The 25,509-nt window shown below is 36.9% G+C and overlaps 2 protein-coding genes across 2 annotated transcripts in view; one reads left to right on the top strand and one right to left on the bottom strand.

The window, feature by feature from the left end:
- Positions 1-25,509, top strand: part of LOC113509423 (inactivation-no-after-potential D protein-like) — an 81,522-nt gene that overhangs the window by 9,167 nt on the left and 46,846 nt on the right. Inside the window, exons 2-4 of the mRNA XM_052899461.1 lie at positions 13,256-13,458; positions 21,074-21,168; positions 25,013-25,082. Of these exons, the coding sequence (XP_052755421.1) occupies positions 13,256-13,458; positions 21,074-21,168; positions 25,013-25,082 (368 nt within the window). The remainder of the gene's footprint in view (positions 1-13,255; positions 13,459-21,073; positions 21,169-25,012; positions 25,083-25,509) is intronic.
- On the bottom strand, positions 9,709-11,845 carry LOC128201725 (uncharacterized). The gene has a single exon (XM_052899484.1). The coding sequence runs from the start codon at positions 10,782-10,784 to the stop codon at positions 10,320-10,322; it is 465 nt and encodes a 154-aa protein (XP_052755444.1). The 5' UTR covers positions 10,785-11,845; the 3' UTR covers positions 9,709-10,319.

Raw genomic sequence — 25,509 nt, 5'->3', positions numbered from 1 at the left:
TAGGTAAAACCAGAGGTTCACCAGAGGGAAACTTTGTACAAAAGTCGATTGCTTGGGTACCTCTGTCCCATTCGTCTTTCAACCGTGAAACAGTTGTGTTTGCATGGCTGTGTTTCGGTTTGAAGAGTGGGATATGGCGTGAATTTACTAGGTACAGAGGAATAACAGCTGTGTCCTCAGGAATGGCAGCGCATGGAGGGTATCATGGACGAAACAGTATACTCTGTTATGTGCATGGTACTGCTCATGTCTATAGGCGACGGTTACCACTTTCCATCAGGTGGGCCGTCAGCTTGTTTGCCATTCTAAGTTGTATAAAAAAAAAACCTAAATTATTATTATATACATTAAAAAAAAATAGTTGAAGACTAAACTGAGATATAATAAATTGAGAAATATTACTTGTACGCTTCTCCAGAAAATACGACAACGCAATCTCGTATACTTCGATTTACTCAAAATATCCCAGTTTCAGATGAAATAGAGAAAAATTGCTGCCGGTCACACTGCGAGCTAAGCCACAGATAAAAAAAAAAGAAAGAAAGAAATATTTTTTTTATGCAAGTAAAGTCTCAGATTTAAGCATTTTTGGAATAATCGTTTTGAAATAATAATTATTTTGGAATTCAAAATAAGATGTTTGCCAGTAGTTGCCATACTTGGCGGGCGGGTTGGCAACCGCAGTTAGGCTTTAGAGATGTTTTAAGATGGATTCTGCTGCTCATTCCTCTTCCCTTAGTCGCCTCTTACGACACCCTCGAGAAAGTATATTGTTTCCCCCCTGAAAGTATTTTTTTTTTAATAGGTGAAAATGGATTGGTAACCCCGCCCGCGCTATCGGTATACACCGACGAGGCACCAGTGGAAGATGATAGGTGAGAATGAATGCAGGTCAGTTGGCCCACCATGATGAATTCGACAAGAATTAAACATGATGGTTTCCAGGGGGAACCGCGTGGAGGTCAACCTGAGAGAGTATATTGCTAGTGATGGGGCTATTAGACCCCATTACTAACAATCCCTTTCCCCCCCTGAAAGTAAATTATCTTACAGCGTATTTAGTGAGTGATTCTTTTAAAAGGCCCTTAATAAATAATAGCTATCTATCCATTAAATGTAGGTCTAGATTAGACCATTAGGGAGCCCTAGGCAATTTTAGTTTCGGAGATTCTTAGATGAGTTTAATTACGAGTGTGCAGTGTGGGTAGAATAAAGAGGAAACAATATTGTTGTGGTGCTTCCACTAAGAAATTATGTTTACCTAAATATATATTAACTTATGTATTACATTCAATATACATAAATATCTATATAGAGTAATAAAAATACATAAATTGTTATGTATCAAAATATTTATTTAATTTAAATTTTTTTTTTTTAATCTTTTCTCTCTGTTTCGCGCAACGGTTGACTGGTAGAGAATGTCATTAGGCATTAAGTCCGCCCTGTAGACACGTTCTAGTGTGTGCAAAAGTATAAATAAATTAATAAAATATTAGAAAGAAAGAAAGAAAGAAAGAAATAATTTAATCAAAGAAGCATGCGGCCCACACAGTAGCGCACAAAACGAGAACAAAAGAAATCAAAACAAAACAAACAAAAGAAAATAACAATTATATACAAATAGATAGCAAAGCAAGCAAGCTCAGCATATTACACCTACATATACAAAATAAGTATATATACATACACCAAAATAATAAAGTTTTTTTATGGATGGTAATGGAATGGTAACCCCGTCTGCGCTATCGGTATACACTGGCGGGACACCACTGAGGGATGATAGGTGAGGATGAAAGCAGACCAGTTGTCCCATCGTGACGAATTTCTCAAGAATTAACCATGATGGTTTCCAAGGACAACCGCGTGGAGGTCGACCCGATAAGGTATATTGCTAGCAATGGGGCTGTTAGATCCGTTTAGTTTAGATTAGTAATAGGATCTAACGATCCCTTTCCCTCCAACGTAAAAGGTTTATAAAGACAGAAGATGCTCGTTTGATATACTCTCAAAGATATTCAGAATATATACATATATATATATATATATATATATATATATATATATATATATATGTGTGTGTGTATATATATATATATATATATATATATATACACACATATATATATATATGTGTGTGTGTGTGTATATATATATATATATATATATATATATATATATATATATATAATATATATATATAAAAGTTACGGGATGAGAAAAGGCTACGAGCCAAATAACAGATCAGATATCTTATTGGAAACACCAGTAACTGCCAGTAGGTATTATGCGCCTGATAGGACCAAGGTCGGTCGGGATATATGTCATGGTTATGGCAATTTAAGTGCCCATAAACGGTCGTGGGGTTACAATGTCTTAGATTAATACGCCTCTCCTATATGTCTATATAACTGTTGTCTGGAATCGAGAACATTTTAGCGTTCTCTCTGAAACGTGCTGTTCATAATCAATAATAATACTATTTGGGGTAGAATTCATTTGTTTTTCTTTTTAACCGACTTTTTTTACACAACTTAGAATGGCAAACAAGCTGACGGCCCACCTAATGGAAAGTGCCAACCGTCGCTTATAGACATGAACAGTACCATGGACATAACAGAGTATACTGTTTCGTCCATGATACCACCCATGTGTTGCCATTCCTAAGGACTCAGGTGTTATTCCTCTGTACCCAGGAAATTCACGCCATATCCCACCCTTCAAACAGAAACACAGCCATGCAAACACAACTGCTTCACGGTAGAAACACGAATAGGACAGGAGTGCCCAAGCAATCGACTTTTGTACAAAGTCTCTGTCTGGTAATGCACTGTTAATCGAAGCAATAACAAATACCATGTGGACAAAGTCGCGGGCAATAGCTAGTCGGAAATAATACAGTTACAGATTGGTTTTATAGAAATTCTTACAGAATATTTTTAGAAATTTAGTTTTTGAATCGAGATAACTATTTTGGCCACAAATGAAATCGGTTTTTCTTCTGTGAAACATATAATAAACATATAAATAGAAAAATAATTGGAACCTTTAAAAACTCATCATGCATGCTGTATCGCAACTATCTTCGAGCACTTCCATCTGCTCGGCTTGACCTAGAAAGACGATATGGATAAAATATACCCTCGTGAAGTGGGAGTGTTCACAGAGAATACGGAGAGTGCTGATCAAAAATGCATTGGGAAGCATTCGTGTTCAATTGTACTACAAGTACATTTCTTTTATATGTCACCTCTCTACATGGATTTTTTGATCATTGACATGTGAAACATTATATGTATATATATATATATATATATATATATATATATATATATATATATATATATATATATATATATATGTATGTATATGTGTGTGTATGTGGTAAATTATATATGTGTGGTATTTTGGCAATCACACGCATACTAATGATAACAGAATTAAACAAAGTAGTTCTAATTCATCATTCCACAACAGTCATACGGAATTTCGCAAAATAATACCTGGTTTAGTAAAACATACAAAAAAATATGATTATTATAACAAAATGGCCGAAATAATATATGTACTTAGTCACAGATAATATAATACTATACTAGTAGTGTCAGTTGTACGTTACACAATAGGTGGGTCAAGTGTCCCATCCCTAGCCGTGTCAAGAGAGAGCCTTGTTGCCGCAGATATGTTTTAAAATAGATGTAATTTTATATATTTTTCGAGACAATTTTTATTTTATGTAGGTTTTTTGTTTTTTTATATAAAAGTATTTGAAAATCCCAATGCTAATCGTTTACATCGGGTTTTCCCCTTATATTTCGCATAATAAATAAATTGTATTTTATATGGGAAATCCTTATATTGTTTTATGTAGGTATAATCAAGGGAATTCGGGGGGAAAGGGTTTGTTAGTAATGGAGTTTAACTGACTCATTGCTAACAATACACCCTATCAGGTCGACCTCCACGTGGTCCTTCGGAAACCATCGTGATTATTTTTTTATTGGATAAAAATGGTATGGCCTGCGCTAACGGGATACGCTGGCGGAGCACCAGTGAAGGGTGATCGATGAGAATGAAAACAGGCCAGTTAGCCCATCATGATGAATTCATCAGGAATTAATCATGACAGTTTCCGAGGAGGTCGACCTGGTTGGGTATATTGCTCGCAATGAGATTCTCAATCTCCATTACTAACAATCCCTTTCCCCCCAACCATCGTGATTAATTCCACTGAAATTCGTCACGATGTCCTAACTAACCCGCTTTCATCGTCACCTATCATCTCTCAATGGTGCCTCGCCAGCATATACCGATAGCGCAGGTGGGTTACCATTTCATTTTCAGCCGTTAAAAAAAAACAAAGGAGTTCATCGATTCTTTTTTTTTTACAACACAGGGGGCAAACGAGCATGCGGCTCACCTGATGGTAAGTGACTACCGCCGCCCATGATCACCCACAACACCAGCGGCATTGCAGGTGTGCTGCCGGCCTTTTAAAAAGGAATATACTCTTTTCTTGAAGGTTATGTTGTCGTATCGGTTCGGAAATACTGCTGCTGGAAGTTGATTCCAAAGAATGGTTGTGCGTGGAAGAAAGTGCCTTGAAAAACGCACGGTGGAAGACCGCCACTCGTCCAGATGATTGGGATGAAACTTTAGTTTGTGGCGGTTAATCTTCTACCAACTTAAAAAAGAGGAAGTTCTAAATTCGAGGGCTTATTTTATGTTTCTTATTTCATAACTTCGTTATATATAAACAGATTCGGGTTTTTTATCTGAAAGGATATACTTCAAGATCGTACCATAGGAATTTTATTAAAATCCGTACGGTGTATTTTTTTTGGATAACAATTTTTAACATTATCGACTTAACGTCAAGATCTATTTTAGCATGCCAAAAGTAGTATGTGTATTTCGCCAATTATAAATGAGGGGTGGTCCTTTTCTTGCTCGAGTAATGGCGCCAGTGAAGGTCATTTTTCAGGAGCCCGGTTATTTGTTTCTGTTCCAGCAAGAATGCACGGTTTGGCTGTGCCATTTCTAGGACATGTGAAGGCTTTATTTATATAGATAAATGTACTTTTAACCAACTGAGAGAGGAGAAATGTTCTCTTCTTTCGACGTTGATGTAGTGTAACGTACTCAAGTACTCACAAACTGAAAATAACTGACAGATGTGAAGAAAAAATATTGTAGTCTGCTTTAATATCATCATTATCCTATCCACGGATAACCGTGAACTGTTGGGGGGAAAGGGATAGTTAGTAATGGAGACTGAGAATCCCATTGCTAGCAATATACCCAACCAGGTCGACCTCCTCGCGGTTCCCCCTGGAAACTATCATGGTATTATTCCTAATGAATTCACCATGATGGGCTAACTGGCATGTTTTCATTCTCATCTATCACCCTTCACTGGTGCTCCGCCAGCGTATCCCGTTAGCGCGGGCGGGGTTACCATACCATTTTCACACATCAAAAAAAAAAAACCGTGAACTGTTGAACATAAGCTTTACCCATAACGAAGGTTTTACCAGTAACTGCCACGCTTGCTTGATCAATTCCAACAACATTTTGGGGATCGGTTAAAAATTTGAAAGAATTAGCAAAGTGAAAAGTACGAACTCTCGCTCGATATAAGATTTATCCTAAGCAGACTAGCTTTTAAACATAAATTGCGTTTCTATTTCTTAAAAAAAGGCCGTTTTATAAACTTCATTCCCTTTTTTTGTTGTTTTTTCTCAATTTCCTTTTAAACTTAATCTTGCTGGTTATTTTGTTTGGGTCATAGATTGTTTCATTTGCTCTTCTAAGATAGTTGATTGTTTGTTATAGTATATATTTATTTATAAAGTATAAGTCGTTTGCTTGGACACCTCTGTCCCATTTGTATTTCTATCGTGAAGCAATTGTGTTTGCTTGACTGTGTTTCGGTTTGAAGGGTGAGATACAACATACTCTGTTATGTCCATGGTACTGCTCATGTCTATAGGCGACGGTTACCACTTTCCATCAGGTGGTACGTCAGCTTGTTTGCCATTCTAAGTTGTATAAAAAAATACACACAATGTTAACAGAGATTCGAAAGAGTAAATGTTGAGTTTCTTGAAGGCTCCTTCCTCTCAGTTGATAACAGTTTTACAAACTCTGCAGTAGATTTATAAAAAATGACGTAAAAAAAGTGCTTCTAAATAAGTCAATTTGAAAAAAGATGATTTGAATTTGATTTTTTTTTTTTACACAATTGTTAGTAACGGTTATTGTGCGCCTGTTAAACTCAGTAACACCCAATGTATTACAAATTCATGTGCACACATGAGGACAGTGGAAGTGGCGTATAAAAAGGTCCAGACACCGGGTTACGGTTGGGAAAATTGAGTTTTCCCCCTAAAGTGGGGATAATGTGGACCCGTCCCTGTCCGGGCTCGCCGGTCGTTCACTTAAATTATATTGAATGATTAATAATATTAATTAACTAGTTTTTACCCACGATTCTGTCCGTGGCCGGGATATATTTAGTTGACCCGGATAAAAAGCCTATGTCCCTTTTTATTCCATTTAATATTTGTACCTGTAACAATTTTTTTTCGCATTTTAAAGTAGTACGTACAAACATCATGATAATATGTTTAAAAAAATATCTATCGAAGGCATAAGAATTATAACGATACCATATACGTCAAAATTTGTACAGGCATATAGAAAATATATACTTGAACAATTTTTTAATGAGCTACCTCTTCCTTTCCCGTGGGTTTCATAAGAGGCGATTAAGGAGGGGCGAGGGAAAGGCAGCAGCATCCCTTTTAAAACATTTCTAAAAGCCTAACCGCAGTTGTCAACCAGCCAAGCGTTGCCAAGCGTGGCAACTACTTAGTGATTAAACGAACTTACCCAAGTGAAGTTCTATCACAATTATACGAAGCGCTTCGTCCTCGAGATTATTATTTGTAGAATATAAACAACATGTAGTAACGCACAAGTGACACCGCCCCTGCACTATTGTTGAGAGAGGGATTCCCCCTTTTTCCTTTTTATTCTTATTCCCCGGTAGGTACATAGTCTACTTAGCCCGTTCATTTCATTTCCTGTTCATTAAGTTCAGAGTTAAAAATTATTAAAACTTATGTTTGACCATTGAAATATTTTTTGGTATAGTTCTGATGGGTATAATTAAACTGGGTCGGGAGGGAGTACGTACTAATCTCTTCGGACGAAGCGCTTCGTATAATTGTGATAGAACTTCACTTGGGTAAGTTCGTTTAATCACTAATTATACTTCGCGCTTCGTCCTCGAGATTATTATTTGTAGAATATAAACAACATGTAGATTTTGAGAGTTCCAACCAAAAAATATTATCAATGAAAACACTTCTTTTATAATTGTATGTTTTATTGGATTACAAAGTGAACAAATAGAACTAAAAATTAATCGACATTATGTTATTCTACTATTAATCTATAATAGTACATAATCTTTTTTAATCATCACACAATTCGATAAACATAAAATTATTTTTGATTATTATTAATTATCGGCTTAGCAAAGGACGAATTATCTGTATTAATCATAGGCCTACTGTAAAATTTGGCGAAAGCAGTGGAGTTGGCATTCCAGCCGCAGCAGCTCCATTTAAGTATTGTATTTACACTGACACCTAGAGAGCGTGCCCGGGACGCGGCGGCATGTCGCGTGCTGTGCGCAGAGAGTACAAATATGTACGTCCAGTCCACATTCGTCTAATGTCAGTTTCACCCATCGGCTAATAGTTTGTCTACCGCTTTGTGAGGTCGACAGACACCACTAAAAAGATTATCAGAATTCCTTAGAAGAATTGTTCTATTTAAATGACAATCTGAAGTTTTTGCTGGACTGATAGCAGAGTTTTCTAAGAATAAAGGAAGAACAATAATCGGTTGCTTAGAACCTCTTCGTGACGTTTTAAGGAAGTCAGGAATTTTAATTACTATGTGGTCATTGAAAAATTCTATATTTTTTATATCAATTTTGGATAGAGTTTGTATTCTATGAGCTATCGTTATTGCTGTTAAGGTAATGGTTCTCTTTGTTAATTTATCTAATGATAATTCTTCATTAGGCCACAATGTGCTTAAATGATTTAAAACAGCATTGGTATCTCATGTAGCGTTATACTTCGGAAGAGGAGGTCTCAATCGATATACTCCATTGAAAAATTTTTCTATACTATCATCTTTTGATAAAATAGGACCTAAAAGCAAGGATAACGCCGAACTTTATTGAATTTAATGTTCCATATTGATAACCGTCATGGAATATCTGAGTAAGAAAAGAAATTATGATAAGAATCGAAGCTTTATAAAAATAAACTGAATTGTTTTTACAAAAATTCCACCACTTTTTTAAACAAGTATCACATTGTCTAATTGAGCTATCAGAGAATGATGCTAACATTATATCTAAAGAGGCTGGTGGAAAATTCTCCTGGATAATGCTTTCCTGATAACTTTCCTGTAACCAAGGTAAACGTTGAGCCTACACGTTGATAACTGGAACTAAATAATAAAACATTATCCGCAGGATAAAAAGTTATTAATTCAGAGACAAGGAGGTTTCTGAATAGTGGGTACCACGGTTGTGTAGGCCATAGAGGAACAATAATTATACCGCAAGCTGTATCAGAAATGATCTTTCTAAGCGTCTTAAGAATCACTGCAAATGATGGGAAGGCATAAAAGTAAAACTTTTGCTCAATTGATTGTGAATGAATTAATAGCAATTACGTCCGGATCCCTATGCCATGTGACATATATTCACATTTTTTGTTTATGCGATTTTTTTTTTTTTGTCAACTGGTGAAAGGCCCAATCAGCCAGTTCCCACTCTATATCTGGATGGATTTGCGTGATTCAGCATCTGTAGACTTAATATAGGAAGCGAATATAAAGAGCCTTCTGTTCTCACACCATTGCCAAATCTCTCTACTTATTTGAGTAAGATGAGGAAATTGAATGCCATCCATACGATTAATGTAAGATATTACAGTAGTATTGTCTATTTGTATTATTTGACAGTATTTGGCAATTATGTGAATCTCTGGCAAAAACTTTTAAGGCCAGAAAACGCAGCGAAAAGCTCCAGATAATTTATATGATGCTTTAGTTCATCATCTGACCATTGGTCGCTAGCAATACTATTACCATAATTAGCCCTCCACCCCGTAGTTGAGGCGTCAGAGTAAATTTCAATGGCATACGTATCATCTCTGATACGATGATACACAGAGCTATCTATATTATTTAATCACCATTGAAAGTCAGAATATATGGAACTAGGTATATTCCTATACTTATCATAATCGTTATGATTTTTTAGATTAAGAAATTTTGAACGCTCCAACTCTTTAGTGCAAAATCATCCATACTCAATGGCTGGACAAGCCGACACAAGTAAAGCTACCAGTTGAGCAAATTCCCTGATTAAAATACGTTCATATTGACAAAACCTTTCTGATTGAGATCGAATTCGTAATCTATTTTCGAATGGTAAGCTTAATTGTAGACTGTGTGAGTCTACAACTATTCCCATAAATTTACAAGATAATGAAGGCTCAAGATTACTTTTATCCTGATTAATTGTAAAACCTGAGGAAGATAGTAGTTTGGAAGTCATCTCAATATTTGTCAAGCATTGTTGATAAGAATTACGCAATAAAAACCCATTATCTAAGTATAAGGTAAATAAAAAAATCGCCAGTTTTTAAAAGTCTAGTAATCGGCTTCATTAATTTAATAAAAATGTAAGGTGCGGTAGCTAAACTAAATGGCAAAACATTAAATTGATATAATTTATTGTCAAAAATAAATCGGATATATTTTTTTAGATTCATTATGAATGTTTATTAAAAAATAAGCGTCTTTAAGGTCTAATGTTGCCATATAGCAATCTTTTGATATTAATTTTAATGCAGTTCGTAAATCTAATTCTTCGTAAATAAATATTATTCGTATATGATCCGTCTGGATAAATTTATTTAATCTCTTGAGATTCAATACGAGCCTCATTTTGCCATTAAGTTTTTGTATTATATTAAAAATATTAGATATAAACTGCCCTTATAAGGTATACACTCTGAAACAGCGTCAATTTGTAGAAGATTATTAATTGCATCAATATATTGATATTTTTCTGAATCTGTATGATTCTTGATAAACAGGTGACGAAAAAATTATTTTGTAACCCTTAATCCCTGAAAGGATCAAGTGAACATTTGTGATAATAGACCATTGATCATAAAAGTGTGTTAAACGACCTGCATACTTAACTGGAATATACGTATCTAGTAACGACGTACGTAGTAACGACGACGTGGATGTTGTGTCGGAGGAGGTGGCGACGGCGGCTGCGGTGGTGGTGGACCCCACGACGTCGCTATGTGCCCAGCCGGCTGCGTTCGGAGAATCAAGGGTCGTGCTGCGGCAGGCTGACGGAATCTCGCTCCCATGCCCGGCTGCTTGCGTGCCGGTGCTGGAGCTCTCCGGTTTAAAGGCCTTGAAGGAAGAATGTCGGTTCTTCTTGGCAGGTTTTTGGTACCATCAGAAACCACCTTTAGGTCTATGTCTGATTTGTTAACAGCTTCGGTCGATTTTATTGTTTCAGCCAATTTATAGCCAAATAAGAAGGTATCAACTTTTGTGTTTGTAAGATATTCCTTCATATCCTTCTTTAAAGCACTTAGAATGAAGTGTCGTCTAGTCATGGAGTCGCTATGCTGTATGTCACACATTAGACGGCTGAGATCCATCAGTTTTTGTAAAAGTTCTTTATCTTTTTGATTACAATTAAGCTATGTTGAAATAGCTTGACCTAAACAAGATATGGCTGAAGCCATTGGTTTCTTTTTTATCTCAATACCTTTATCACGCGTAGTAGCTAGTTCTGGAAGCTCTGCTTTTTATCTCGGGATTTATTGTGGGAGCACTACAAGTAAGCAGTTAGCTGGTAGTGGGTATTTATTTACTAATTATTTTTTAAGCTCTTTACTAATTCCTTCTTGGGCGATGTGTTGAAATCGCAATGGCAATTCTTTATGGACATCGCTACCATAATTATTAGTACACGTTGGATCGACTCCAAGAATTTCTAAAGTCTCAGTATCTAGCTACTGAGGCTCCACATTTGACGGGCCTGGACAGTTTTGACCAGCGTCTTGATCCGTAATCGGATTATTTTTTACTACAGACTCCCTACCGTCTGGATACGTTAACGCATCGTGAATCACATCTACATCGTCTGATGGAAGGTTTACAGTCTCTGGTTCTAGTATCTCTTCCTCAGGAGGATCTATTAACCAGTCTACTGATTCCGCTATTAATTGAGGCGTCTCCGACATATGCATCATATAATATATAAATATATGATGTGTATATGCATAAATTTATGCAATTGTATAAAAAAGTATAGTATGTGTCGAGTTCGTCCTGATAACGGCTCTGGGTACATACTAACATTGTTAACGTGGATACGTTAAAACCTAATATTTTTGTCTCCAATAAGTATTATTGTTTATACAATACACCCCTATAATCAAATATTCTCTATAACTGAAATCAAAAGTAACGACTTCTCTTTTATATATATATTGCCAATAATTTATTTAAAAATATTTTATTAAAAATGAAATTCTATATTTATATTTATTATATCCTTTTATGGGTGTTATTTAAAAATGCGATAACGAAAGTTATCGAAACACGGCTGTTGTGTACAATTCCCGCTGAATTGCACGTCAACCATTTCGTTTGAATGCGGTGATATAGCCCATATGACTATCTCGATTGCATTCTTCTGGAGACAAAAATTACTTTTGTGTATAGATATAGTTTTAATAAATACCTGGTCTACAACGACACTATGTAATGTTGAATGTTGGGTCGTTGAGATCACTACTATTCCTTTGTGGCATCTTTTTTTTTTTTTTTTTTATTAACACGACAACGCGATGTATTATGTGCGGAGCGGTGAAGCACTAAATTGCGAATGAACAGGAAATGAAATGAACGGGCTAAGTAGACTATGTACCTACCGGGGAATAAGAATAAAAAGGAAAAAGGGGGAATCCCTCTCTCAACAATAGTGCAGGGGCGGTGTCACTTGTGCGTTACTACATGTTGTTTATATTCTACAAATAATAATCTCGAGGACGAAGCGCGAAGTATAATAGCAAAATTGTGGGAAAGGCTCATGTCCAGCAGTGGACAGTTAATAGCTAAAATCGTTATAATAATAAAAATAGAAAATATGAATGACCAAATTAAAACTCTTTACTGCTCCCTTCAAAGAATGATACAGATTCGTATGATACGGTGAAATAAAAAACTCCCATGGTGACATAAATCTTGAATTATCTTATGTTTATATTTTGGCAATGTCTCTATACTCGTATAATATATAAATAATTTTATGTGCTTTCCATGTTTGTCGTTTCCGATAATTGTTTCGACTTCATCCGGAAATCTTCTTCATATTAGGGGGAGGGTGGTGCTATATATATATATATATATATATTACTCTATTCTGGGCAGTCACTTAAATTGTCCAAACCTTTACCAGTGGGAGATTTTGTACAAAAGTCGATTGCTTGGGTACCTCTGTCCCATTCGTGTTTCTACCGTGAAGCAGTTGTGTTTGCATGGCTGTGTTTGAAGGTTTGAAGGGTCGGATATGGCGTGAATTTACTAGGTACAGAGGAAGGTGTTATTCCTCAGGAATGGCAACGCATGAGGGGTATCATGGGCAAAACAGTATGTTATGTCCATGGTACTGCTCATGTCTATAGGTGACGGTTACCACTTTCCATCAGGTGGGCCGTCAGCTTGTTTACCATTCTAAGTTGTATAAAAAAAAACCTTGATATTTGGTTTGTAATATATAAAATTAAACTATTAAACTTAAATGGATATACTTATCGATTTTTAAAAATCTTTCACCTATATAAAGCTACATTATCAGCAAGTGAACTGTTTTTTTTATTAAAAAATATTTGGAGTTCTTAAAAAAAGTTATATTAAGGTTTCTTCAAGGTTGGCAACGCGCACGTAACACACTTAGTGTTGCAGGAGTCCATACGCTACAGCGATCATTTACCATCAGATGGACTGTATGCATGTTTGCCACCTTTATGATATAAAAAAATTTAACGTTTTTCACTAGCGAAGTCGAGACGAGTCATTACTAAGCGCGTACTATTAGTAAACTGTATTTCTTTGGCCACAGACAAAATACGCAAGAAGTACGCAAACCTCGGCGACAGCGTGGTGGCGGTCAAGCTAGAACGGACCCCAAAAGCTGGACTGGGACTCAGCCTGGCCGGCCACAGGGACAGGAGTCGCATGGCCGTGTTCGTTTGCGGACTCCACCCTGCAGGTGGTGCTGCGAAAGCCTCTCCGCCCGTTAAAGTTGGAGACGAAATTTTGGAGGTAAAATATTTTATTTTCTGATAGGTAGAGAATAATATTTTTTGTATATATTTTTTGAATAGAATAAGGCCTGCCTGGTAGTAAGCAGTTACCATAAAGTGTGTAGGAACGGTGCGTTGTCAACTAAAAAGGTTGGAAACTAAAAAAATCAGAGATTGAAGACTATAAGTGAAGAACGCACAGCCTTAGTATCACATGTCTGTAATTACATGCATAATCATGGTAGTGAAATTAAAGAAAGGATACCAGTATAAATTTCCGTAAAATAACATAAAATTCAGTAAAATTACAATATACAAAATATCAAAAATATACCAGAGGAAGACTTTGTACAAAAGTCGATTGCTTGAGTACCTCTGTCCCATTCGTATTTCAACCGTGAAGCAATTGTGTTTGCATGGCTGTGTTTCGGTTTGAAGAGTGGGATATGGCGTGAAATTACTGGGTACAGAGGAATAACAGCTGAGTCCTCAGGAATGGCAACGCATAGGGGGTATCATGGGCGAAACAGTATACTCTGTTATGTCCATGGTACTGCTCATGTCTATAGGCAACGGTTACCACTTTCCATCAGGTGGCCCGTGAGAGATGAATTCGTTGAATATTGGATAAGATGGAGAATTATATTGATTTTGTAATTTATAGTCAATTCACCCCATAAAGGTCGGATCGAGGAGCCCATTGTGAAAACATTGTGTCGATACAAGGCGATCAACTCGACTCGTGTTACTAACTTGGAACGGATCCAAAAGTAACATCTATATTTCAGATGCTATGTCCAAATTGTAAAGATCAAAAATACTGTATTTACCTACGTTGATTCTTACTCGAATAATTGTTACTCTGAAGACTTCGAAGCTTCTGTTAATTGTCCACTGCTGAACATTGGCTTCACCCTATTAGTATCCCCCCCCCCCCCCCCCCAAGAGTATTTTGCCAGTAATTGCCAAGCAGGCGGGTTGCAACCGCAGTTAGATTTTGGTGATCTTTTAAGAGGCATTGCTGCCTATCCCTCGATCATTAAATTCCCTTAGTCGTCTCTTACGACATCCATGGGATCATCCTATGCCGGGATCACATGGTAATCATTTTAATTACCTGTACTATCTCTATGCATCTATTATTAAATGTATCATGGGGAGTTTTATGAGGAATTGTTCGGATTGATACCTGCTACTGAATTTCACTGAATATACATAGTATAAAAAAATATAATTTCAATTATTTACTTGCAATATGTGCGGGTCAACAATATGTTAAACTATTCCAAATTTTAAATCAATACAGTTAGTAGTTATTGAGATATAACCTTATGAGAGACGGACAGACATAGCCGTACTATAGGGGTTTCTTTGTAGCTTTATTTACGGAACCCTGAAAAATAATATTTTGAACTTACAAATCTTCTTTTTTTTATGTTGCCTTGTTTTCTGGCGCAAACGAATTCGAAATTTGACATTAGTAACCCAAAGGCAAACATGGCGGAACATTATTGTCATTTTGATTGACAACTGTCAAACTTGTGAGTTTTGTTTTTTTCGTTTCGAAATTCAAATTTGTATATTAAAGATTTTTTTTTTAAATACGTCTTAATGAGATTTTGGATGGTAATTGTTTAAATTTTCATTTTAAACAACGATTTTTATATTATTTCACATAGCATTTCCTTTTTTTTTTCTCCTTTTTTATATTAACATCATGTGACTTGACAAATATAAAAAAAAATGTGCTAATAAATTATTTCATATATATGGATTTTATTCTACTTATTGTAATGTTTTGTCATTGTGTAGTCCCGGCATATAATGGGCCATCCCTTTCATTCCCGTGGGTGTCGTAAGAGGCGACTAAGGGAGAGCAAGGGATGGGTAGCAACGTCCCTTTTAAAACATCTCTAAATTCTAACTGCGGTTGCCAATCCACCTGTCAAGCGTGGCAACTACTGGCAAACCCCCCAAGGAGGAGGCTTATGTCCAACTCACTCACTCACGCACTCACTTTACTTTGGACACATTAAAAAAATTTAATACTAGAGGGAGATTTTGTACAAAAGTCGTTTGCTTGGGCATTTCTGTCCTGTAAAGCATTGTGTTTGCATGACTGTGTTTTAGTTTGAAGGGTGCGATATGGCGTGAATTTACAGGGTACCGAGGAATAACACCTGAGTCCTCAGGAATGGCAACGCATGGGGGTATCATGGGCGAAACAGTATACTCTGTTATGTTCATGGTACTGCTCATGTCTATAGGCGACGGTTACCACTTTCCATCAGGTGGGTCGTCAGCTTGTTTGCCATTCTAAGTTGTATAAAAAAATGGCTGTTTTCTGCATAACATTGTATTGGAGCTCTAGTTAACCAAATGAACATAATTCACACAATGTAAAGTCGTAGGATATAGATGGTAATAGATAAAAAAAAAAAAAAAACTGTTGACGTCATTTGGGAGTTAGGAAGCTCCAACGGACTGACAGAATATATTATGACGCCTCAACAATAGTCCCGATGGACTGCTTGGACTCGAAACTATAGAAAAAGTAAGGCTTATGATTAATGATCGGGAAGTATTGAAAAACTTCGGTTCTCTTAAGAACACCCGAGACGAGCCAACGGTTTCATTCAAACGGGGAATTAGACTGTAGTTTTCATCAGACGGTACTTTTTTATGGGTGATAATGGAATTGACGAAACGGGTTATGTACCGGACTGTTGTAGGGGACAGATAAAAGCCGATATGTTGATGATTATGATACGTCTGCAATCGGTGTACGCGCGGTACCAGTGCAAGACGATAGGTGAGGACGAATTAGTCAAAATTAACTTCGGTACGCGTACGGTATGATACCCCCCATGCGTTACCATTCCTGAGGACTCAGGTGTTATTCCTCTGTACCCTGTAAATTCACGCCATAACACTTTCAGGTCGACTGATTGTTTACCATTTCCTGTTGCAAAAAAACAACGAATTTAATGATAAAATTAATGTGGAACTATCATGGGAATAAAACCTGTCAATTGTAAAAAGAAATATTACAATCGGTTCAGAATCGGTGATGACATTGCATATAATACAGGCGTCTTGAGAAACTCTTTCTTTTAAAATTCACTTAATTATTCAGCGAAAAAAGTGTTAGTATCGATCGTTTGAATCAAGTCGTCGATTCGTCTAAGAGGTCCTTTATAACCACTAATACACAATAATCCGATGACTTGGTATATTTTTTAGTATTCGGCATAAAGAAGTCTAGCCTTGTGTCGGTCAACTTGTCGTCTATATTTTTTTGTTTTTTTTTTTAATAGATGTTAATGGAATGGTAACCCCGCTTGCGCTAACCGTATACGCTTTTTTTTTATACAACTTAGAATGGCAAACAAGCTGACGGCCCACCTGATGAAAAGTGGTAACCGTCGCCTATAGACATGAGCAGTACTATGGACATAACAGAGTATACTGTTTCGCCCATGATACCCCCATGCGCTGCCATTCCTGAGAACTCAGGTGTTATTCCTCTGTACCCAGTAAATTCACGCCATATCCCACCCTTCAAACCGAAACACAGCCATGCAAACACAACTGCTTCACGGTTGTAACACGAATGGGACAGAGGTACTTAAGCAATCGATTTTTGTACAAAGTCTCCCACTTATCATTCTTCACTGGTAGGGCACCAGTGAGGGATGATAAGTGAAAATGAAAGAGCAGGTCAATTAGCCCATTGTGATAAATACACCTGGAATTCAGCACGATGGTTTCCAGGGGGGACCACGTGGAGGGCGACCTGTCAGGGTATATTGCTAATAATGAGATTGCGTAGTTCGCATTACTAACAATCCCTTCCCCTCTGTCGTTTCTATAAGAGTACCGTATAGAAACAGTAAAACCTGTTTTTTATTATTATACAAACTATTTATGATTATTCATATCTATCTTTTTTAATGGATAGTCCACGATGGACAACCTGTCGATCTAAAATTATATATATATATACATATATAATATTTTGCTAATCTAGCGAAAGATGCTCAGACGCAATGCTCACACTAATATAAATAAGTAGTTACTAAGAACAACTTTCAGTTTTATGTTTTCCCTCGTTATAAAATAAACAATACTACATAATTGTGTACTGAACTATGTTGTTACATTTGTGATTTCAAGAAGTATGTGATTGGTAGTTCGTACAGGGTTTCGTCAGTAAACAGTAGAGCTTGGGTCTAGTCAACAATTTGATGGGAGGCACGATGAAAAATTCTGTTAGTTCTAAATATGGAGATGTGATACATGTTATAATATAAATATATATACTACATATTATATATAATATATATACTACTCATATACACAAATACATATATACATACATGCATTTATATATTTTATTATAATATTATTTTTATTAAGAAATTTTGCGACTGGCTTTTGGCTGGCCACAACAGAATATCAGTGTTTTGTTCGCTTGAGGGCAAAACAATAAACTGAGTTGTGACCATTTTGTGTTACTATGGCACACGCATGAAGGAAGAAAACTGTTACTTGTTTTAATATATTTTGCTTTTTTTTTCTGTATATGCATTCTTTTATCTCTTTTTACCGTGTATGTCTGTTGTTATTTGTGTGCTGTAAGTAATGCAAATAAATTATGTATCTATCTATCTATGCGTCCTTCCTTACATTTTCGCATTTTTGATATATATATATATATATATATATATATATATATATATATATATATATATATATATATATATATATATATATATATATATATATATATATATATATATATATATATATATATATATTAAGATATATAATTAATAGGAAGAAACAGTTTTAACAACTTAGACTATTTTTTAATGGGTGAAAATGCCATGGTAACCCCGCCTGCGCTATCGGTATAAAGAGGCGGGGTACCAGCGAGAGGTGATAGGTGAGGATGAAAAGGCAGGTCAGTTAGCCCATCGTGACGAATTCAACGATAAATTAGTCACGATAATTTCCAAGGGGAACCGCGTGGATGTCGACCTGATATATTAATATATGGGTATATTAATACCAATGGGGACTAACCTCCCCATTACTAACAAAACTCCTTTTTCCCGGCTGAGACTATTTCAAACGTCCAGTCCAGTATTGTGCTTTTATTTTCAAGTACGCAATCAAGATAACGGCGTCGCAAGCGTAGGAAGCCCACAATTGTACATAAAGAAACAATGGCATACGTATTTGCATATATTAACAGCTGATCTTGGTACGTACTGAGGTATCTGGATCATGGCCAAATGGGGATTGAGGAGGTGGGCGCTGTGATGAGCGGAGCGACAGCGGTAGCGGCAGCGGAACAAAAACAAGCGCTGCTACTATCTTTCCTAGGGAGAAGGGATTGTTAGTAATGGAGACTAGGGGCCCTACTGGAATATACCCAACCAGGTCGACCTCCCCATGGTCCCTCCTGGAAACCATCGTGCTGAATTCCAAGTGTATTCATCACGATAGGCTAACTGACCTGCCTTTTCATTCTCACCTATCATCCCTCAATGGTGCCCCGCCAGCGTACACCGTTAGCGCAGGTAGGGTCACCATTGCATTATCAAACATTTAAAAAAAACTATCTGTCCTATATATAGTTTTTATAATAGGCATGTATGTATGTACGTCATGTATGACTCCCATTGAGGTAGCCAGAAACATTAGAACGCCAAATGCTTCGATTCATGCAGATGTCTTTCTTTTTTTTTATACCACTGAGGTGGCAAACAAGCATACGGCCCACCTGATGGTAAGCGGTTACCGTAGCCTATAAACGCCTGCAATACCAGGGGTATTACGCGCGCGTTGCCAACCCTGAAGAAACCTCTTTACCCCCCTTTCACTTTCTCCACAATGTTTTCATACATGCTCGCCGGTTATGGGTAATTGTCATTTGGCCTTCAGCACGCGACTATATGGTCGCCATATGCCCATCTAGAGCGTGTGTTTTTTATTGAGTAATTCCGCTCTCGCGTCCGCTCGTCACCGTACACTCACCGTTAAATTGGCTCGTGAAGTAACTGAAACTATTCCCGCTGAATGTTGGTTGTGATTGAAACATTACTCTATGGTTCTACGTAAACTTTACGTGCCTGTCTACGGATTCGTTTACGGTCATTGTTTTCAGTTCGCACTGCCAATATATTAGACGTGGGATTGTAAATTAATTTAACTGAGTAGGCACAATCTGTGCTCATAGTTTACGATGTTTTAAGGGTTCCGTACGAATTTGTGGGCCGTCAGCTTGTTTGCCATTCTAAGTTGCAACCCACCTGATGGAAAGTGGTAACCGTCGCCTATAGACATGAGCAATACCATGGACATAACAGAGTATACTGTTTCGCCCATAATACCCCCCATGCGTTGCCATTCCTGAGGACTCAGGTATTATTCCTCTGTACCCTATAAATTCACTGCCATATCCCACCCTTCAAACCGAAACACAGCCATGCAAACACAGCTGTTTCACGGTTTAAACACGAATGGAACAGAAGTACCCAATTTGGCAATATGGCAATGAGATTTTAGGCTACAGAAGCATAATATAATCGTCGTAGTCGTCAGAAATGGCAATTTATGAGCGCAAAGCATGAATTTTGTGTATTTTATAATGACCACAGTACTGTTCATGTCTATAGGCTATAGTTTTTTTAAAGGATTATAATGGAATGGTAACCCCGCCTATGCTAATGGTATATGCTGGCGGGCCACCAGTGAGGGATGATACATCATGATGATGAGAATGAAAAGGCAGGTCAGTAAGCCCATTGTGATGAATACACATGGAATCCAGCACGACGGTTTCTAGGGGGGCCACGTGGAAGTCGCTCTGACATGGTATATTGTTAGCAATGAGACTGGTAGTCCACATTACTAACAATCCCCCCTCCCCCCCATCAGTGAGAGTTCATTAGATGAGAATGAAATCAGCCCAAAAACTAACTATGATAATTTCTAAAAGGATTTATTTATAATTTTAATGGCCGTTTGTATTGAAGCATCTGTCGTGCCATTGTTTCTGAAACAAACAACGCTGACAGCCCATCTGATGGAAAGTGATAACCGTCGCCTATTGTAGCCCCGCCTGTGCTAATGGTATAGCCCGCGAAGCACCAGCGTGGAATCATAGGTGTGAATAAAAAGACAGATCAGTTTTTTTTTTAATGGGTGATAATGGTATGGTAACCCCGTCTGCGCTATTGGTATACACTGGCGGTGCACCAGTGAGGGATGACAGATGAAGATGAAAGTAGGTCAGTTAGCCCATCCTGACGAATTAAACTAGAATTAGTCACGATAGTTTCCAGGGGGAACCACGTGGAGGGCGACCTGACAGGGTATATTGCTAGTAATAGGGCTATTTGACCCCATTACTAACAATCCCTTTCCCCCAGGCAGATCAGTTAGCTCATCGTGATGAATCTCCTGGAATTGCGCACGATGATTTCCAGGGTAGACCAAGTGGATGTCGACGCGATTGGGTATATTGGGGTAGTTCACTTTACTAACAAACCGTCCCCTCAATTAGTTTGGTTGATTCATTACGTGTGTGCGTGATGAAATTTTCAAAGCTATGTTTTTTTCAGGTGAACGGTATAGTGCTGCATGGGAGATGTCATCTCAACGCGTCAGCGATCATCAAAGGATTGGTTGGACCGGTTTTCAAGATAATCTTACTAAGGTATTGCCGACTAGTAAACTCTTTTTAATATTTTTTTTTTATACAACTCAGAATGGCAAGCAAGCTGACGGCTCACCTGATGGAAAGTAATAACCGTCGCCTATAGACATGAGCAGTACCGTGGACATAACAGAGTATACTGTTACGTCCATGATACCTCCTACGCGTTGCCATTCTGAGGACCCAGATGATATTCCTCTGTACCCTGTAAATTCACGCCATATCCCACCCTTCAAACCGAAACATAGCCATGTCAACACAACTACTTCACGGTAGAAACACGAATGGGACAGAGGTATCCAAGCAATCGACTTTTATACAATATAATTATTTATATATTTTTATATTTTTTTTTAGAATAGAATAGAATTGAAACATTTATTGCCAGTAAATACACAATTACAATATAAAATATAAATAACATATACAAAAAGTGTCCCATACTAGGCAAAAGGAACCGGCTCAGCGGATGCTGTGAGTGTCCCAGCGCAGTGTGAACAGCTGCACAGCGCTGGTTTTCAGCCAGTCCCTCTCTTAACAAAACATAACCAAAGTGCAGGGTACCACTGTACATTGCTTCTTACAAGAATTATTTCTCAAATATACCAATTAAAAAAATATTGATAATTTATTTATTTATTAAAAATTTATTTATTTTTACATCTTTTTTTTTATGACTGTCTCGTTCTGTTTTTTTTTTTGTGTGTACGAGTATTATTTACACAATGTTCTCGTTTCTTCACCATTTTTTTTGATGGGTGAAAATGGTATGGTAACCCCACCTGCGCTAACGGGATACGCTGGCGGAGCACCAGTGAAGGGTGATAGATGAGAATGAAAACAGGTCAGTTAGCCCATCATGATGAATTCAATAGGAATTAACCATGATAGTTTCCAGGGAGAACCGCGTGCAGGTCGACCTGGTTGGGTATATTGCTAGCAATGGGATTCTCAGTCTCCATTACTAACAATCCCTTTCCCCCCTTTCTTCACCATTTGCGTGCTGATTTTTATGACTCCTTTTGTGGCATGACGATGATGTCTACAAAAAATCGACTTCAATTACAAAATATTTTGATTTTAAAATTAAACTCCTGAATCGATTTTGATGAAACTTGTAAAGGACCAATTTTTTTTATGCAACTTAGAATGGTAAACAAGCTGACGGCCCACCAGATAGAAAGCGTAAAGCGAAAGTATTCTTGAACAGACTAGTCCCTACTAGAAGCACCCGTTCACGAGTATGACGGATGATTTACAGTAAATTTACAAAGTACAGAGAAATAACACCCGAGTCATCAGGAATGGCAACGCATGAGGGGTATCATGGGCGAAACAGTATACTCTGTTATGTCCATGGTATTGCTCATGTCTATAGGCGACAGTTGCCACTTTCCATCAGGTGGGCCGTCAGCTTGTTCGCCATTCTAAGTTGCATAAAAAAATATGAGTCAGCCATCGTTGTGTTCAACCATCTTGTAGAGAGCCCAACGACCGCCATCACGCCGTTATATATTTGTATTAAAAAATTTTGAAAACTTACTGTGCAATGTTTGATTAAATTTTTAATTAAGTAAATTTTCTGGTACATTTTTGTATTCTTTGCCATATTGAATAACGGACTTTTTCCTTATATTGATATTTAGAATTTTGGCGCTGCTGTATAAACTCGCAGGCTTAACAGTTTAATAACACCTTTTTTTAGTAAATGATAGTAAAAATAAGTATGAAATACTAGTTATTACCCGTGACTTTGTCTGCGTAACCGAAATATGTATGATAATCAGGATAAAAAGAGGTCTACATCTTTCTCCATCATCATATAAGCCTTTAACTGTCCACTGCTGACCATAAGCCTCCCCCTTGGGGGGGGGGGGGGGGGGTTGCTAGTAGTTACCACACTTGGCAGGCGGATTGGCAACCGCAGTCAGGCTTTAGAGGTGTTCTAAAAGGGACACTTCTGCCCATCCCTCGCCCTTCCTTAGTCTCCTCTTACGACATCCACGGGAAAGGAAGGGATGGCCTAATTTATGCCGGGACCACATAACCAATAGTAGACGTATAAATAATTAAAAAAAAATTAAGTACGTGTATCAGTTATCTAGTATTCATAGTACAAGTTCTACTTAGCTTAGAACTAGAGGGCGCTCTGTAATATGTATCGTAGTATTTATTTATAAGTCAAAATAGTATATCACTGGGTCACAACGCTTTCATAGTAAAAATTTTCGAGATTTTTCCAAGAGACAACAATATGGGTTTCTTCAAGAAGACAAATGGAGTAAAGTGATTTCTTCAGAGTTAGTAACTCACATTTTTTTATACCACTGAGGTGGGAAACAAGCATACGGCAGATTTGATGGCCTGTAGCCTAAGAACGCCTGCAATAATAGGGGTATTACGCGCACGTTGCCGACCCTGAAAAAACGTCTTTATTCCTATTCTGAAGAAACCCATGCTGTAGTCTCTTGGTAAAACCTCAGGCATTAAATCAAGTTTTCTTAAATATTTTCCATGTACAGATATTGTCTAGTTACAATTTTATTATATATGTAAGATTTATAAATTTGTAAGATGTTTGTATGTTTGTAACTCAGTCACACATAAATGAAATTTATTACGCACATGGGCTATCGTAACTTAACATATAGGATATTTTATACACTGATTCATAAGCACCAAGCCGTGGAATGTAACTAGTATCTTGTACAGGTAAAAAATAAAACGCCTGCAATATTTTTATTAGCAATAATTAGTATAATTGAGAATTTAATGCACTTAGTTACAAGGCGCTTTAACAGAGGCAGCTACATCTAAATGACTTACAAGGAAAGATTCTCGATTTGTTTTTATTTTTAAGATTCCGTATTGAAATGTTGAGAAGGAACTTTTATGATATCATTTTGTCTTTCCATCTTATTTCTATTTAGTTTAAATTTTACGTTAAGTTTTTTTTTTACGGGTAAAAATGAAATAGTAACCCCGCCTGCGCGTTAGGGGGGAAAGGGATTTTTAGTAATGAAGACTGAGAATCCCATTGCTAGCAATATACCCAACCAGGTCGACCTCCTCGCGGTTCTCCCTGGAAACTATCATAATTAATTCCTGATGAATTCATCATGATGGGCTAACTGGCCTGTTTTCATTCTCATCTGTCACCCTTCACTGGCGCTTCGCCAGCGTATCCCGTTAGCGCAGGCGGGGTTATCATTCAGTTTTCACCCATAAAAAAAAACCGCCTGCGTTATCGGTATACGCTGGCGGTGCACCAGTGCGAGGTGATAGGTGAGGATGAAAGTAGGTCAGTTAGTCCATCGTGAAGAATTATACGAGAAATTAACCACAAGGGGAACCGCGTGGAGGTCGACCTGACACGATGTATTGCTAGCAATAGATCAGATAGACCCCATTACCAACAATCCCTTTTCCCCCACTGCTTAATAGTTTGTATTCACACAAATTCATTATTTATATAGTTAAAGTTTTTGAAAACAGCAATAGTCATTCTTTCTTTTTCTTTTTTTTTCTATGCATCATCGTTCTATCGTAGTATTGTATTTTAATAAATACTAATGTAACGTATCACTTTGAAGTTTGAAATATGAATGTAGTTTTTAAGTAGGATTACATTGGTAATCCACACGATGTAAATGTTAAAAAAAAAATATATTAGCTTTTTTTTTATTGCTAGAAAGCCTAACATTTTAAAAAGCAGTTACTGGTCTAAGTGGGGCACCGTGTAAAAGAACTACATCGTTACATTAAAAAAAAATATATTTTTTATTTATTAATGCAATTTGCATTATAAATTTTTTAAATGACTAACGCACCGTTTTGTTTTCAGACGCAAATCAGCGTTGGAAGATTGTGCAGTGAAACCTCTAACACAGTTTCCAGTCGCTCTCGAGGAAGAGGTAAGTAATTAGTATTATTATTATATAGTATATATATATATATATATACTATATAATAATAATTATGTATATATATATATATATATATATATATATACATAATTATTTTATAATAGAAAAGGATCACTTTTAAAATCATACAAAATCATTGCGAGTTATTATCTTTTACACTTCACTGAACGAACTCAAATGTGGGATGAAAAATATCGTAATTTTTTCCTTATCAATTTTTATTTCTAAATAACTACGAATAATAAGGTTTTATGTTTTAAAAAACTATTGAAGATCAGACTGTTTGGTTTAGTTCCTTTGCCTTTTCTATTGCTTGGGGGTTTTTTTTTTGATGGATGAAAATGGTATGGTAAACCCGCCCGCGCTAACGGGATACGCTGGCGGAGCACCAGTGAAGGGTGATAGATGAGAATGA

This window comes from Galleria mellonella, unplaced genomic scaffold (assembly GCF_026898425.1).
Source record: "Galleria mellonella isolate WM207_F2 unplaced genomic scaffold, CSIRO_AGI_GalMel_v1 utg571, whole genome shotgun sequence".
Taxonomy (NCBI): Eukaryota; Metazoa; Arthropoda; class Insecta; order Lepidoptera; family Pyralidae; genus Galleria; species Galleria mellonella.
This window is presented reverse-complemented; position numbering and strand designations above follow the sequence as displayed.